We start from the raw sequence: 17,957 nt of genomic DNA, 5'->3' as shown, positions 1-17,957 counted from the left end.
CTTGTGTAGAATCTTCAAACTGCTAAAGGTGAGTGGAATGAATGACAAGGTGCCATTTAAATGCTCAAATGTTTATTTTTCTGCTAAAATTGTTCTTAATAATACAAGAAAATTATCATACATAAGGGTCAATATCTGAGAGCACAAAGTTGAGTGAATGGTCTTGGGAGTGTTTTTGATCGTTTTCAGGCACACTCAGTAGATTGGTTCATTCTTACTCTGTCTTTTAGACAAACTCAGCGTCAATAATCTGGCAACTATAGTAGGCAGCTACTACCACAACTTCTTTCCACCTGTTTTCAGAGTGTGATATTAGTGGGCACCCACAATGCCCGGACCCTTTGGCATGTAACAGAAACGGATATTTGACACATCAGACACGTCGTAATTTGAAATACCATCTTCATTTCGAGATACCGTCAACATTTTTAAATAGCGTGATTGTAAATGCGGTATTACTGTTATACTGCCCAAGCCTAACAATATAATATAAATATATAACATACATAACATTTGAGATGTACATGATACTAAAGTATTAAAAAAATGACTGATCGGTATAATCTGGACCAAGAAGAAGAAGAATGGCGAAAAACATTTCCCATTTATCAACAGACAATGCATGTGCCCTGCTCTTACAACAGTAGTACTATGGGTCATTCTCAATATTTCTAATACTTTGTTTTTGTAAACATATATCTGTGCATGCTTTTGTTGTTCTGCATAACCACTCAGGGTGCTGTAGAAATTAAATGTAGTCTTGTCTTGCTTACAATTAGCATTATCCAATAACCACGAGCCTTGCCTGTACGCACACAGCAGGCTAGGAATAATCAGAGCATGTCATTAAAGATCCTTTGCTATGGAATTTATAGGCAGACAAAAGATATTAGTGAAAGACATGACACACACATTTAAGGAGGATGTGCTTAGGGATTTAGGGTGAGAGGTGTGTGGTTGTAAGGCTTCCTAACATACTGAAACTCCCTCTTCCTCCCACACACACACACATACATACAGGGAGGAAAGCCAAGGCGTGGTCAGGGACGTGGTGAACCGATGCTCATAAATCCATGTGATGGGAGCAGCATGGGGCTAAAGCATCTTTAATTAAATACAAAGGTTAAGAGGGGGAGGGGGAGACTGTGGGTTCAGCACAGCATGAGAAGAAACTCTTGAACTCACCCCCTCCATAATACACACACTGCATGCTACGTAACTGTTAGAGCAGTCTGTTATCTCTGAGGGTTGTTTTGTGTTTTTTTATGATTAAGGTGTCAGTTTCAATGTGCCATTAGGCAACCTCACAATAACCCAAAGTAAGCAAGAGACTCATGCGGACTCATGCAGTCTTATCCACCATTCAGGCTTTTTTGGATGTGTGTATGGGGGACCAATGGCAGTGACAGGTCAGCAGTCTAGCTGTGTTTGATGGCAGGGTTTGTACAGGGCTGCTGTAGTGTGGTAGCACTACTTTCCCACAGCAGATGGGAAACGGGCCCACTGACTTCAGTTTTACTACAGTTTAGTCAACCATAAACCATTTTTTTGTTTATTTTATGTACATATATACTTTTAATCAACAACAAGTTGCCTGTTTTTGAGAATGAGGGACCTGGCTTCCGATGAAAAGAGTGAAACCAGTGCTTCAGAAAGTGCCTTTTCAATAAAAGTATTGTTCAAAGCCCTCAAAAGTATCTCCACATGTAACCAGAATGATGCTGGGAAATGCCTCTAAACAAACCAGACCTCTGGAACAGACATTTTTGTGTGATGCTCTGTGAGTGTTTCAGTTTGCTGGTGTTTCCACTGTTGAGCACACATGATCACACACACACACTCTTCAACTCACCACTGTCTCTAATCTTCCTCCCGGTGGTGGACTTGCGCAGCAGGCTGCGACCCGAGCTGAAGAGCGTGTTGAGCTCATCCAGGGGGCTGGTGAGGGGTCTCCCGTTGGCCGGATTGAAGAGCAAGGGTGAGGATGAACAGGAGTGAGCCCTGCGTGGCTCTGGGCGAGACGACTTTACCGGGGAGTAAGGAGGTTTTGCACTAGCTGGGGGCGTCTCTGCTAGGCTGTGACCCCCTTTATGAGGTTTGGGGGAGTCAGTGCTGGCCACGGAGGCGGCCCGGGTCAGAGCCAAGAAGTTGGCTTCAGGGGGAAAGGGGAAGTGTGAAGGTGGACGATACGGAGGAGGCGGGATTGTGGGCGGGACTGGAGGTGGAGGAGGCGGAGTCAAGGGTGGAGTGGATTTGTCTGGCATAAGAATTGAGAGGCTAGGGGAGGAATCAGCCCGCTGGCGCATGTATTGGGGTGAGAGCGGGCTGCCGCCGTCCTGGCTGGAGTAGTTGAGGTTGGTCTCGAAGACGGGGAGCTTCTTGACCTCCAGAGGTGTGAGGGGTGACTCATCTGAGGCTGGCGAGCAGGTGACTGGGGATGGAGGAAAGACCAGCAGTGGGGGTCTGTGCGGTAGAAGGTTAGGGAAAGGAGCTGGAATGTCACACGATGTCCCGTCCTTGTTTTGCTGTCGCCCCACCAGCATGTTAGGGTGGTCCAAGAGCGCCACTGGCCGCTTGGCTTCCAGCATCTGAGGTGGTAGAGGAGCAGGCTCACATACCTCAGGCTTGACTTGCGGGATGGGTACTCCGTCCTCAGGTGGGTAGTACTTCATTTCCTCATAAACGGCCTCACCCTGCTCCGGACTGCGGGATTCGGCCCGGCTCAAAGCCCTCCAGGCACCCACCATCTCTATATAGACATCCTCCTCATCCTGGCCAGGGCGCAAGGTGAGCATGGCCGAGTGCGGGCCATCCTCAGAGGCCGCCCGCTGCACCAGGCCCAGAAGATGCCCCCCGCGTGCCAGACATGCCAGCTTCATGTCGGTGGGACGAATAGGGGCAGGGGCAGAGATCTCCTCATAGGAACCCGTCAGCTTTGTGTTGGGGCTGCGCTTGGGTTTGGGAGGGGGAATCTTCTTCATAGTGCTGTAATCATCACTGTGAGGACGAGGTTTGGAAAGAGCTGGAACCAGAGAGGGACAAAATAAAATAATTACAAATAAAATCCAAATAAAATAATTCATAGGGGTGTAAAAGGTATAAGCACATTCTAATGCAGTGATCAGAAAGTTGAGATTAACACATAAACCCAAAGAACTCAATTATTATGGTGCACACTATAATGGGTATACGTACGGTCAGTGGGGGAGAGCTGGGTTTTAGGGGGACTTCCAGAGGGCGAGCTTTGGCCCTCAACAGGACTGTCCTTAGGAGCGATGCTCAGACCAGCACTCACTGCCTCATAAGATGCACTTAGACGTGTATTGGGGTCCCTTTTAGGTTTGGGAGGAGGCTGTTTCCGTGGTGATGAGAGCCCGCCACCAACCCCCTCCTCACTGGTGTGGGTCACTGTCTGCAGGGCTGCTTTGATTGATGGCCCAAAACCGGAATGTACCAAATTGTCCATGGCGAGGGGGATAGGCACCGAGCTGGAGCGGAAATGTCTTGCCGTCCGGCTCCCTCCTCGGCCTGCTGTATCATTCATCCGCCCGCTCTTCTCCACAGGCCTGAGAGCAAAAACAGAGGAGTTTGTTTGTCCATATAGTATAGAAAGTATTGAGACACCTGCTTAAGGTAAGGCTTTCAATTAGATTATGAAGCATTGTGGTGAGGATTTGATTGCATTCAGTGTCAAGTTCAGTATGTTGGATGATCACCACCCCACCTCATCTCAAAAGTACTGGATGGAGCACCATTATTCCAGAAAACACAGTTCCACTGCTCCACAGCTCAATGCTGGGGGGCCTTATACTCCTCTAGCCCACGCCTGGCATTAGGTATGGAATCTATAGGTTCATGTTTATCTGCTCCAGGTATTCTATTGGCAGTACTTCTCTACAGGGACTAAACAAGCTGTTTAAAGTGTGTGTGTCCGCATTTGCACATCTGTGTTTTACCATATGACAGAGATTCTGACATATTTTTCTTGGGATCAGTTAATCAATCTATTCGCATATTTAGTCATCTATTTACTCTTATCTCGTTCAGTTTTGAGTATCAATTGAGAGACTCCATTTTGGTCTCTAGCCTTTATTGCCTTCCAGAAGAAGTAATCACATATCCTCTTACAGTATGCTACAGGAAAGGTAGGGAAAGTGCTAACCAGCTGCTAAATGAAGCAAGGTCAGCATTAGCCTCAGTAAAATCAATACTGGAATCCAAGCTGACCAGGCAAAGCTGGCATGACTAAGATCGGCACAGGTTTCAAGGGGTAGCTGGAGAGAGCATTTCACTAACTAGAGGATTTCCGTATGAAGTCACTCATTAAAGCACTGTGTGTGATTTAACTGTGGTCTTTTTATGGGAAGTAACAAATAACATAGCAAGCAGTGTTCAATGGTGCCCAGCGGCAAAGGATAAAAATAAATGGCTAAATGGTTAATCTGTTGATTAAACACAGAATAGCTTTCCCTTGCATGGTATGAAATGTGCATGCTCTTCTGATATGCCCCCTTTAAAGTGGGATTGCCATCTGTTGGTCCTCAGAGAAGTGTGTGTGTGTGTGTGTCTGTGTGTATGGTTGGTGTGTTGGGGGCCTTGTAGGAACTTAATACTCTAAAGAGATTTCCCAAACTGTGTTGGGGGCTTTATCCATCTATGATTGGCAGCATGGCATTCAGAAGTCATAACCCTTTCAACAGTTATTCCCTCATCTGTTCACTGACTGAATGGCGACAGTAAAGGAATAGAAACATGAGAGACGAGAGAGAGAGAGAGAGAGAGAGAGAGAGAAACAGTACCTGTCGGCAACATCTGTAGATTACTTTTGAGTAAACGGTCTGATTTGAAAGCAACTTTAGAAAGATTAGAGACTTTAGGTAAACAGCTGCGCCGTCATCCCATGGTTGGGTCTTTTGGCGAACTAACAAAAACGATTCAAAATTTGGTTCTACGCATACATGCAAACACACACACACACAAACACACACACAGCTCACAAGTGCCACTGCTGCCAATGACATCAGAAGCAAGCAATCTTTGGCAAATTCCCTTTAGACATTTGCCAAGGACATGGAGAACCCATAAAACTTCTCATAAATTGCAGCAATTTTTTAAAAATAAACTCTAGTTATAGAATCTCCTGTTGGGGAGATATTATGTCATCCATCGCAGAGATCTCTCAGAAATCTGGCCTATGGTGCAGACGGCTCGTTATCTGTAAGCAGTAGACAAAACAGGGCTAAAGGAAAACATCTTTGTAGGGACGTCACTGCATCTGAATGGCTGCGATGATCCAGATTCGCTGTAAGGGAATGCTGGACTGCATAAAGAAGAAAAGTCTGGACCTCCATTGTAGATATTATAGTATTATAGTAATTATTGTAAGCCCTGTGTGGTCGCATGTATGAAAATAGAGTTCATGAAAAATACAGAAAGCTTAGACTGGTTTACTTGTATTAAAAAGCAAATATAATTAGACCTGGCAGTTCAATAACTATTGAAGAGTTTCCATACTTTTTACCCTATGTTTACTAAACTGCCAGGTCTACTTGCTATGTTATTTGTCTTATTACATCATTATAAAAACCCTGCACCTTAATACTGATTTTCCAGGTGTTGTTTTTTTTAATAAACAGAAAGCTTTCTGTATTTCATGAACTTTATTTTCTTACATGCGACCACACAGGGCTTACAATAATTTAAAAAAAAAAAACACTTTGTGAGGTGGGGCTTCCATGGATTGCATTAATGTGCCTAAGGTGCCCAGGATTCTGACGTCGGATCACAGGTGGTTACTTTCTTGGATCACTGTTGGTAGGTACTGACGACTGCATACTAGAAAACTCCACAAGACCTGCCTGATGTTTTGTAGATGTTCTAATCCAGTAATCTAGCCATCAAAATGTGTCATCAAAAAAGTGGCTAATTTCTCCAGCTCTTAGTACATCACCTTCAGGAACTGACTATTTAGTTGCTGCCTAATACAGCCACCCCTTGCCACTGTAAATGAAGATAATCAATGTTTTTCACTTCAGCTGTCAGTGGTACTAATGTTGTGGCTGATCAGTGTATATGTCCAGTATATGGTGCTTTTCATCACTTCTAAAGCTCTGCACATCTCATTCCTGAACCACTTGTCCCATGCACCCTACAACTGGCTAAATCCAGACTTCTGCAGGTTTAGACTGACCTCCGGGGTGGTCAATCATTGACCATGCAGTGCTGTCTCGTAGCCTGTTTTTAATGTGTTGCTGCATGTCGATTTTCACTTTTTTGACATAGTTTGTCACAACATTGGACAGACTCTAAATAGTGATAATGACGATGATGGTGGTGGTGGTGATGATGATAACTGCTTACTTCTTAGGGGAGTCTTCCTCTTTACCCACAGGTTCAGGCCTTTCCCCCAGTGGTGGAGCGCTGGGGTGGCCCCGCAAGCGATCGTTCTCCCGGGCGATATCAGCTGCGTTCTGGATGACCAGGCTGTCGTAAGCACGCAGGCCTAAGTCTTCTGCTCCTTGCAGGAACCGCTGCACATTGCACTGTTCTTTCTGTTGATAACTCAGCCTGCGACGCACACGCTGCCTCACCAACCAGCCACGCACCACTGCCATACACACACACACACACACACACACACACACACACACACACACACACACACACACACAAGCTTTAGCAAGCAAACGCTACAGATAAAGGTAATATAGAAAAGGTGCTCCTGTAAACTTGTGCAGTACCTTTCTGGCAGGTAACAATCTTCTTTTGGAGTTGGTGACAGCGGTCATTCAGGTGATCAGCCTGCCAGTACCTCAGAAACACTTTGCTGGTGCCCATCTGATGCAAAACCAAAATCAGCCATGGTTTGTATAGGTGTCTCACTGTGAGGAAAGTGGGGTAGGGGGGAGAAAAAGAAACATGTACTCACCTGCCATCCCTGAAGCTTGCAGTGCTGGAGAACGTGGCGGCACTTCTCCTCTGCCAGCAGCTTCCTCTTGTCAGTCAGAATGGTCTCAGCCAGCTCTCGGTATCTACAGCACAAGCAGAAAAAACAGGACCATGCTGAACATGACCTAACAATTGCAAAACCTCATTAGACTCTTTTCCATTGTAGATTCAAATGGTTCTCAGAGTGGAATCGTGCTGTGTCGCTCTGGTGCAGGCACATGGAACCGATTAGGCTTTCTTTCCATGTCTTTAGAACATGTCCGATTTCCGCTCTCTCTGCAAGACCATTTACACTTTGGGCTCAGAATCAGTACTTTCTAAACAGGATGATGAGGTAATACTTTCGATCTACTAACTAGTATTAGCCTAGCTAGCTGGCTACAGCTCCAAACGCCACAGGACAGGTTGGATATTTAGATGATTATCATCTAAATTTGCCACAATCGAATTTGTTATTTAGCAGTTAGACTGTTTTTAAAGTGTTTGACATTTATTGCATGAAATAACAAAGTTTTAAAATTTGCTAATAATGCAGGACGGGTGAGAAAAGGTGACTTGCAACCAATCAGTGAACAGCTGGATTATTAAGTCATCCCACCAGACCAATTTTGTGGCTAGGAGTAGGATGATTCTCAGGGCCTGTGACTGATTTTTTGGGTGTTGAGTATTTAGGCACAACTGTTAAGAGTTGTAGGGCCCAGTGTAATATCTCTTCATGGGGCCAGAAAATCCCTGGCAGCGCCCCTGGATTGGAGTATGGTTCGCTAATGGCTGCTGTGCACTGTTTATAATACTACATATTATAAACATACACTGTAACTACTATTGTGTTGGGTAACGTCCAGTACTTCAAACTTGTGAGTCCAACACTGGAAAAGAGGGTACACTGTCTATCAAATGAGGGCTATAAGGTGAAAAACCACATAGGTGTTGCAATAACAGGAAGAATCAAGAAAATCCAAATGAAGCTATTATTACTCTAGCAATGGAAAGACTGGAATTAAGCCAATATTAGAGTTAAGGCGACAGAGTATGGACAAAACACCATCATTGCAATTATACTGCAACATACTGTGATTGCTATGTGGTTCCTTATTGGCCAGCATGACCAAACTAATTTACTTCTTTGCTGGATCACATGAACAGAAACACCCAAACAACAGCTATGATTGGTCAGGATTCTCACATTCAGCCCATATCCAGTGATAATGTAAAGGCTGATTTGAATATTGTATTGTAATGATATTAGCATTGCAAAGACCTATTTTTGCGACAACAATGAAGGAACATACTGAGCAGCACGTCTGGAAATCAGAGGCAATCTGCCCTAATTTAGCTGGTCCCAAGGTAAGATCTCCCCAGTAGTCTGAACTGACTCATCACTTGAGGTTGATTGAACATGGTCTAATTCTTGCTGTTGGCTCTTTGAAAAGTGAGCATGAGCATAAGGATGTTGATCACAGTCCTGCACTCAAATGCCATTATATGTGGCTAAATTTTACGGCAGTTCAATGGAGAGCCCTTTAGGGTGAAAAAAAATCCAAAGCCAATCTCAAAACATCTGCCAGACCCTGTGCCATCTGAGTCAGAGGTCAAAGGATGTCAGGAGTCAGGTTGACCTCTGAGCATCTGCTGCTACGGGCATTGTCAAGGCAGTAGGCTGACCCCAATAAGGTCAAACTTGGAGTGGTGTGTGTGTGTGTGTGTGTGTGTGTGTGTGTGTGTGTGTGTGTGTGTGTGTGACTGTTCAGAGAGGGAGAGCCCAAGCTGTGTTAAGCAGGATAAGCAGCACACACACCCTTCACATACACGTGTATGTGTGTTTGGATTAGTGGATTATGATCGAGCTAGGATAAGGCTCTTGTCTTTTAGATTATGAATCATTTCGGATTCTCTGTGGACTTTTTTTGCATGACGCTGCTTTGCTTTCTGATGTCTGCATGTTTATTTGTCAGTCGCTCCTGATAAAGTGCATGACTAAGAGCAGAGTGACTAAACGTAAATGGGAATGTAGTGTAAACATCACTCTTTAACGGTAATTGACATTTATAATGGAATTTACCAAAGCATTACCTCATTTCAGAGCATACAATACAAATACATTGTAATATTATACACACCTTTCCCCAGGCTAAGGCTAATGCACTGCACTATTTGATGGGATTTACCCTAACATTGCTGAACTTTACCTCACCTCTCTACCCTATGGTAATGCCCATGGACTAAGGCAGCCCAGAGGCACCCCAGAAGGGCCATAAAACACCAAGTCCAACAGAACCCGGGACCTTTTGTATACGGATATGAAAACTATCAATAGCCTCTGAGTTTGTGGGGCTCCAGGGGATTGAGGCACATGGGCTGAAGGGGCCTAAATTGACTACCAGATAGTTGGGGGTAAACAGAGGGTCCCGCTACCCCAATTTCCACATTACACAATGGCAATAAAACAAGTATGGCATAAACAGATCTTGACCCCGGTTCTGTGAAGCATTGTTCAGACACTCAGCATATGCTCCGCTTCTATTTTATTTAAAAGAAAAACAAAGAAAATGTTGCTGAAATATTGGGTGTGCTGGTATTGGTGTGTGTTTGTGCATCATTTATGCATCGTAGCAGCACAAATGGAATAAATTAGGATAGATATCCTGTAATTCTCTTGTAAAGTTATCATTTGGAGTATGTGTTTTCTTTCAAAAGGGTGATGTAGTGGAATCTAGTAGATCTAGTAATCTAGTACAAAGCCTTCCCTGGACAAAAGAGACAGTTACTCCAACAAAAGCAGGATACTCTCTTTTTTTATTACACTTGCTATCAGAAGAAACAATGAACGTGCAGGGGTCCCAATACTTTTGTCCATATAGTGTATCATTTCTCATTTACCTAATTATGTAATGAATTAAGTGACCCAGTAATTGCTTTTGGAAATTGAAAACCTAATAATATCACTTTTCTTGGACTTTAAGCCTCTGTTAAGTTACTTAAACATACATATCTGATTCTTCCTAGTCAGCGGTTGGTCTGAAGCATATCCGAAATCATTGGGTACAAGGCATCATATCAATCACATCATCAGTCATTGGATACAAGTCCATCGCAGGGTACTACACACCCCCATTCACTCAAACCTGGGGGCAATTTAGCATAGCCAGTCCACCTACCAAATGTGTTTTAGGAGTTTGGAGGAAGCTCCCACAGACACCAAGGAAAGCACAACACAGTGCTTACAGACAGAGATTATTATACACTATTTTAGTTGTGAGTCTGAATATAAGTCTATCCTAACGGACACAGCCAGCTCCCTTTCCAGCAAAGGAGAGACACATCAACTGTAAGTAAGCACAGAAAACAAGCTAACCCCCTACATTTCCAGGTTTATTGCATCTGAAGGCGTCTTCTTCAGTAATTACATGGAAAACAATGCCAGCTGACTGATTCTTGAAGTGTAGGAGTGAGGAATGGAAGTTAAATGATGCCCCACAGCTTCAAACTGTTTAACTTAGAGTACTGTGAGGCAGAGCACATACTAATAACACACACTGTGTTAAGCCATGAGGTGGTTTAGACCTCAGGAGAGCAACTAAAGCATGATGAATACATAGCAGTTCATTCACAAACAAAGACCGGGAAGGAGAGCGAGAGAGTGCGAGAGCGCACGAGAGAGAGCGACTGACTGTGATAGACAGGAGGAGTCGGGAGGGAGGCAGAGTTAGAGAAACATGAGCAATGGCTGAACAAGAATCAGAACAAGCCACAAAACAATTATCTGTGGAGGACGTTCTGATTGACTTGCACAGCCCAGCTTATAAACAATGCTTCATACTATACATCCATTAAAAATAAAAATAAAAGACAATCTTTACCTCCACACACACACATATATATCTATGAATGCATGGAGGCACAGGCGGCTCTGAATGGGCTCTTTGTGAAGGGCAGGCTCTTTTTAGCCTTTCGTAAAATGAACACGGCCTTGGCAGAGAAATGTTTTATATTAAGCACACATGCACACACTGCAACACACACACACACACACACACACACACAATGCAGCATTTATCCACAGCTTTTCATTCATAACATATCTGCTAGGTACACACTCCCACACACGCACACCTCTAGCAGAGCCCGCAACAAGAGAAACCGATCTACATCCAATAAAGCAGGGGTGTCAAACTCATCTGAAGTAAGGGGCCTTGTTACACACAATGTAAAGGGGTCCGGACAGATTTTCATTGGAAAATGCGACACTGTGTCCCCTGCTTTTACAAACATACTCAGTTGAGAATTACATCATTGGCACACATATATAGCGGCTGACTGACTGACAAACGACTGTTTCTCTGACTGTTAAAAGACAACTGGACCTCTGACCGACTTGACATACAGCCTCTGTCAGAGCTATGAAGTAATTAAAACATGTCCCAGGTAACCTATTGAAGAACAGTGACTGCGTTCAGCGTTTGTTTGGTCCGTGCAGATTCTCACACTGCTGTAATCATGCTAGTCAACATCTCTGAAGAAAATGAGGTCTTAGCTTAGTGAGGTAGCAGTAAGAAACACTGACTGACAGTTAGTCAATTCCACAAACTGTGACCACAGACATAAATATTAGTTTTTGCATCGTAGTAAAAACATTCCCTGGATTAGTGAGTTACAGCCAATGTTTTGCAGGAATTCTAACTGGCTGGTTTCACTGTTTGGGTGAAGTCCCCGCCCTCCCCAAATTCTGATTGGTTCTGCCTCTGAGTTTGACTCTCTGTTGTCCCACCCCCCAGCTGAAATGGAGATTCTGACTGGTTCTGCCTCGGAGTTTGACTCTCTGTTTAGGAATGCGATACTCTCTCTGTTCACGTCTACAGGTCAGTGTCAGTGTGGTTTAGGGACAGCAGACTTTATTTAACAGACAAATAAACTCTTCAACTCATCACTGTTGAGGCAGGCCAAATAAATCATGATCAGAACCCAATCAGGGCTGGTTCCGGCCTGCAGGCTCTACGTTTTCCACCCCTGCATTAAATGATTTGTAGGCCTTTGTCTGTCATTTTCTCTGATCTGAGAAAATCCTAATGCTAATCCTCTGGATTGACACACTGTGTAATGACCGTAATTCTGAGAAGTGAAGAAAATAGACTGCAGGTAAAGAAATGATGCTCAGTATACAATACACTGAGCGGTGGGGGTGAAATGATTCACAAATCTCATATGTATTTCAGTTTTGGCATCAAAATATTTTTTCGATAATCAATAAAATAAGATAAAAAAAACAGAAAAAAAGTAAAGCACTGATACGCCCCTCGGACACTTCCCTCATGCATCATGCACCCTTTTTAATGAAGCATGTTTGTGCTGGTGATTTCCACAATATCATCCACAATACACTGTCAAATAATTGATCACAACAGCGCTAAAATAATCTCCTACTGCCAACCCCTACCTAACACTAACTTTAACCTCAGGTGACTTTCATAAAAAGGGCTTTGCTTTCTGTCCTGAAAACATACAAAAACAAACATGCACACACACACACACACAAACACACACACACAGTGCTTAAGAGTGCTGAACACAATACACAAATCATGCAGGCAAGGGCTCTTGCTAAGGCCATGTAAAACGACCCTCGGTATCAGGCCGCGTCGTGCTTGAAAAAAAAAAAAGCACAGCATTTCCATCACAATCGGCTGGGCGCTCTCTGCCGTCTGCCTCGCTTCGACAGCCCTCCCTGTCTGGCCTGCTGCTGCCCTATTGTGATGCTAACACACCCACACATAAGCACACACACGGACACACACATACACACTCAAACAAAAACAAACTGTACCCATGGCACAACGTCACCCAGTAAGCCACTCTCAGACTTCAAAACAACACGTCATGAGAACGTGTCTGTCTCCATAGAGTGTCCACTCTCTAGTGAGCATGCAAGTGTCCATCTGTTTACTAGCTACTTATCATGACAGATCACTACACTGCCTTCAGCTCCACTATTTAAAGTCAGGGGTTTAGTCTGAAGTTCTAACAGAAAATGAAACCCCATTCAGCACCTCCAGAATCAAAGGTGATGCAGTGAAGTTACTCGATTAGTCATTTTAACATATTTAAACATGAATTATTGATCGACATTTGAACAAAATTGTAGTTTTATGTCTTATATAGTTCATATAGTTATATAGTAAGGAGGTCTCTAAGATTCAGACAGAAACATGTAAATGTTGTGACATCAGGGTTTTAATAAAGCTCTGTTTATAAACTTCTCAACCTTGGAGACCGTTTGCAAAAATCCAGTTTTCAGCTTTCCCTGTGGACGGGAGGCAAAAATACAGGCAAAAATCTTTTTAAAGATATACGCACACGTGGGAACGACGTAGACTTACACCTTCTGAGGCAGTATTCAAGGGCCGGCTACTAAGGCAAATCTTGCCGACTTGTGAAGACAGCTGAGATGTATCCCATGATCCCCTGGATCAGCGCCAGCTCATTATTCATGATTATTTTGAATATTTTATTTCTGATGAGAAATGGCCAGTGTTGTAGTGGAATGATTTTTAATGATTTTCTCCACCAGCTGAAAAATGGTATTTGGTTGAGCTGAAGCTGAAACATCACACAGCTGAAAGAATTCTGCATGGAGGAGTGGGGTATCTTTCTCCCAGGCAATGACAGAGACTGGTTGATGGTTTTAATATGTCTAACTGAGGCTGTTTCAGTCAAAAGGCAGGAATATCAGCTATTGGGGCACAGGGTTTCCTCACTAGAAAATTGGATTTTAAAAGACGTTTCTCAGTATTATTCAAATAAAGATCAGTGCTGTGTTTTCTGGGGTGCTTAAACTCTAGGGAGGGGCTTTAGCTCTTCAGCACTGCACACATTTAAACCAAGTTAATTCAGTTTATGCCTTTCAGTGCCTTTGCAGTATATGAGATCACATCTATGCCGGTTGAAGAATTATGCACGTCTGACCTTTCAGCATGTAGAAACATTAAGCCTATCAAGAGACAATCTGCTCTATTTCACACAGTCACAACATCAGACAGCATCACAGGACAATCTGAGCTACGCTCTCCCCGGCCTGAACACAATCACAGTCACAAGACTATCTCCGTTATTCCATCCAGTGTCAACATCAGACTGGAAATGGGCCAGAGAACTATGAGCCTCTGCCCAGATAAAGTGTCTTCAGCGGCCATGTCTGACCCTTTTCATCTCTCTTGCCTGTCCATTGCTCTTTCTACAGTCTGCCTTTCTAGTGTCTGTCCGTCTGCATCTCTCTATCCCTCGCTCTCGTTCTCTCTCGCTCATGTGTCTCTTTCTCCTTCTCTCCACTGAAAGATTCATGATGTTTACAACAAAGTGGTGGAAACTTCCAGCATCATGTGACCGGCAGTGTCCCAATTCATTATCTCACTGGAATGTTACCGTAATCCTTTTATCCTTTACACAGAAAGAGTGAAATAGACAGAGACAGAGATTCAGACAAAGAAGAGAGGGAGACAGCGAGAAAGAGAGAGAGACAGGAATGGAGAGAGAGAGAGAGGAGAGAGTAAGACAAACAGAAAGACAGACAGACAGGTAGATAGATGGAGGTAGAAAGAGAGGGAAAGGGGTAAACACAGAGCGAGGTAGAGAGGAAATAGATAGAGAGGGAAAGAGAGAGGGAGACAGCTGGAGAGAGATGGATAGGGAGAAACAGACAGAGTTAGAGAGATGGACAGAGATTAACAGATGGGAAAAGAGGATAAAGAAAAGCAAAAAGAGAAAAAGGGAGTGTATGTGGAGGTAGAGAGAGAGAGAGAGAGAGAGAGAGAGAGAGAGAGAGAGAGAGAGAGAGAGAGATGGATAGAGAGAAATGCAAAGAGAGAAAAGGAGAGGTAAATACAGAGAGACAGTAAGAGAGAGATAGGAAAAGAAGTAGAGAGAAAGAGAGAGAGCTGAGCACTACCCGTTACAGATTAGGCAAGTTTTCTGAGAAGAACGTAGATGATGGATAGTGGAAGATCAAATGATCTTCAGAAATTATCAGAAATAATCAAACCCGGGAGAGGAGCAGTATGAAAAGCAAATGCAATCAGATGAACAGAAGGAGGAGATTCTGAACAAGGGTAGGAGAGGAAGAGAGAATTGGGCAAGAAGAGAATTGCAGATGGGGAGAGAAAAGCCGAGGGCTGCAGAAAGATGAGAACGTGACAAAGACTGAGAGGAACATTCTAAGCCTGTGCAGCAGACTTCAGAGCCAGAGGGAGTGTGTCAGTGTGACACAGCGCTGTGGCACCGTGTTCCTCGGGAGAGATGAGAGCGGAGTCACACCGTACTCAGTAAATGACAGGCTCCGCTCTCAGCCTCGTTCATCGGATGGAGAGGAAGAACACCACGCTTCTGCTACAATTACATCTCTCTCAGCTTCTTTTAAGCTCTTCTTCCCACCCTTCACACGGCATTCTCCCTCTCTCTATGCTCCTTTTCTCCTCCTCTCCTCTTCCTCAGATCAGCCTGACCTGTCCCTGACTTCCGCAGCCTCTCTAAGCAGACCCATTTCCAGTCTATCACAGAGACGCTTATGTGAGAGCCGCTCCAGCTGGGCCTTTCAGGTCATTAATCATGGTGCCAGAGTAACACCCCACCCCCTGCCAGAGATCTTCAAACACACACACACACACACACACACACACACACACACACCTCAGTTGCACAAAACAATGCCACAAACAGTTCAATTAATTCGTATAATTAATGCAGATAGGAGCTAAGTAACTGAAGCTTAAGGATGCTAGTTTAGCACTGTGTAAAGTAGTGGACATAAGCCAACAAGTAACTGAAGCTTAAGGATGCTAGTTTAGCACTGTGTAAAGTAGTGGACATAAGCCAACAAGTAACTGAAGCTTAAGGATGCTAGTTTAGCACTGTGTAAAGTAGTGGACATAAGCCAACAAGTTACTGAAGTTTAAGGATGCTAGTTTAGCACTGTGTAAAGTAGTGAACATTAGCTAACAAGTAACTGAAGCTTACGGATGCTAGTTTAGCACTGTGTAAAGTAGTGAACATTAGCTAACAAGTTACTGAAGTTTAAGGATGCTAGTTTAGCACTGTGTAAATTAGTGGACATAAGCTAACAAGAAACCGAAGCTTAAGGATGCTAGTTTAGCACTGTGTAAAGTAGTGGACATAAGCTAACAAGAACCCAAAGCTTAAGGATGCTAGTTTAGCACTGTGTAAAGTAGTGAACATTAGCTAACAAGTTACTGAAGTTTAAGGATGCTAGTTTAGCACTGTGTAAAGTAGTGGACATAAGCCAACAAGTAACTGAAGCTTACGGATGCTGGTTTAGCACTGTGTAAAGTAGTGGACATTAGCTAACAAGTTACTGAAGTTTAAGGATGCTAGTTTAGCACTGTGTAAAGTAGTGGACATAAGCTAACAAGAAACCGAAGCTTAAGGATGCTAGTTTAGCACTGTGTAAAGTAGTGGACATAAGCTAACAAGAAACCGAAGCTTAAGGATGCTAGTTTAGCACTGTGTAAAGTAGTGGACATTAGCTAACAAGTAACTGACGCTAGTTTAGCACTGTGTAAAGTAGTGGACATAAGCTAACAAGAAACCGAAGCTTGCGGATGCTAGTTTAGCACTGTGTAAAGTAGTGGACATAAGCCAACAAGTAACTGAAGCTTAAGGATGCTAGTTTAGCACTGTGTAAAGTAGTGGACATAAGCTAACAAGAAACCGAAGCTTACGGATGCTAGTTTAGCACTGTGTAAAGTAGTGGACATTAGCTAACAAGTTACTGAAGTTTAAGGATGCTAGTTTAGCACTGTGTAAAGTAGTGGACATAGGTTAACAAGAAACCGAAGCTTAAGGATGCTAGTTTAGCACTGTGTAAAGTAGTGGACATAAGCCAACAAGTAACTGAAGCTTAAGGATGCTAGTTTATCACTGTGTAAAGTAGTGGACATAAGCCAACAAGTAACTGAAGCTTAAGGATGCTAGTTTATCACTGTGTAAAGTAGTGGACATAAGCCAACAAGTAACTGAAGCTTAAGGATGCTAGTTTAGCACTGTGTAAAGTAGTGGACATAAGCTAACAAGAAACCGAAGCTTACGGATGCTAGTTTAGCACTGTGTAAAGTAGTGGACATAAGCCAACAAGTTACTGAAGTTTAAGGATGCTAGTTTAGCACTGTGTAAATTAGTGGACATAAGCTAACAAGAAACCGAAGCTTACGGATGCTAGTTTAGCACTGTGTAAAGTAGTGGACATAAGCCAACAAGTTACTGAAGTTTAAGGATGCTAGTTTAGCACTGTGTAAAGTAGTGGACATAAGCCAACAAGTTACTGAAGTTTAAGGATGCTAGTTTAGCACTGTGTAAAGTAGTGGACATAAGCCAACAAGTTACTGAAGTTTAAGGATGCTAGTTTAGCACTGTGTAAAGTAGTGGACATAAGCCAACAAGTTACTGAAGTTTAAGGATGCTAGTTTAGCACTGTGTAAAGTAGTGGACATAAGCCAACAAGTTACTGAAGTTTAAGGATGCTAGTTTAGCACTGTGTAAAGTAGTGGACATAAGCCAACAAGTTACTGAAGTTTAAGGATGCTAGTTTAGCACTGTGTACATGACAAGCTAGAAGCCAACAAGTAACTGAACCTTAACAATGCTAGTTCAGCTCTGTGCAACCTACTTTGCTCATGGGATTTCTTACACTATACAGGGTATATACATAGCCCATTTATATTTAATAATTTATATGTAAGAAATGTATATTTTGCTGTTTTTGCAGCAAAAATTTGTTGAAATCTGACCATAAATTTGTTATTAGAATAAATTTATTTGCATAGTTCAATACATTACTGAATGCAGTTTCTAAATTTCCTCACTGACATCCAGTGAGAACACCTGCGGCTGGACAGTTTGTATCATATATACCATTCATGTATACCATGTAGGCCACAGTCAATGGCCCATTTACCCATGATGGTCCGCTTTCATACAGCTTGTGGATTCTTTACAGTACAAGCTCT

At 43.2% G+C, this 17,957-nt stretch overlaps 1 protein-coding gene across 4 annotated transcripts in view; it reads right to left on the bottom strand.

Moving 5' to 3' along the window:
• Positions 1-17,957, bottom strand: part of myo16 (myosin XVI) — a 183,516-nt gene that overhangs the window by 22,993 nt on the left and 142,566 nt on the right. For all 4 annotated transcript variants that reach the window (XM_072686093.1, XM_072686092.1, XM_072686091.1 and 1 more), the window contains exons 28-32: positions 6,929-7,031; positions 6,741-6,837; positions 6,361-6,607; positions 3,196-3,566; positions 1,853-3,022 (exon numbers count right to left, since the gene is read on the bottom strand). In XM_072686093.1, coding sequence (XP_072542194.1) covers positions 1,853-3,022; positions 3,196-3,566; positions 6,361-6,607; positions 6,741-6,837; positions 6,929-7,031 — 1,988 coding nt within the window. The remainder of the gene's footprint in view (positions 1-1,852; positions 3,023-3,195; positions 3,567-6,360; positions 6,608-6,740; positions 6,838-6,928; positions 7,032-17,957) is intronic.

Source organism: Salminus brasiliensis, chromosome 8, assembly GCF_030463535.1.
Source record: "Salminus brasiliensis chromosome 8, fSalBra1.hap2, whole genome shotgun sequence".
NCBI lineage: Eukaryota > Metazoa > Chordata > Actinopteri > Characiformes > Bryconidae > Salminus > Salminus brasiliensis.
The sequence above is the reverse complement of the archived record's forward strand: the minus strand, read 5'-3'. Positions and strand labels throughout refer to the sequence as shown.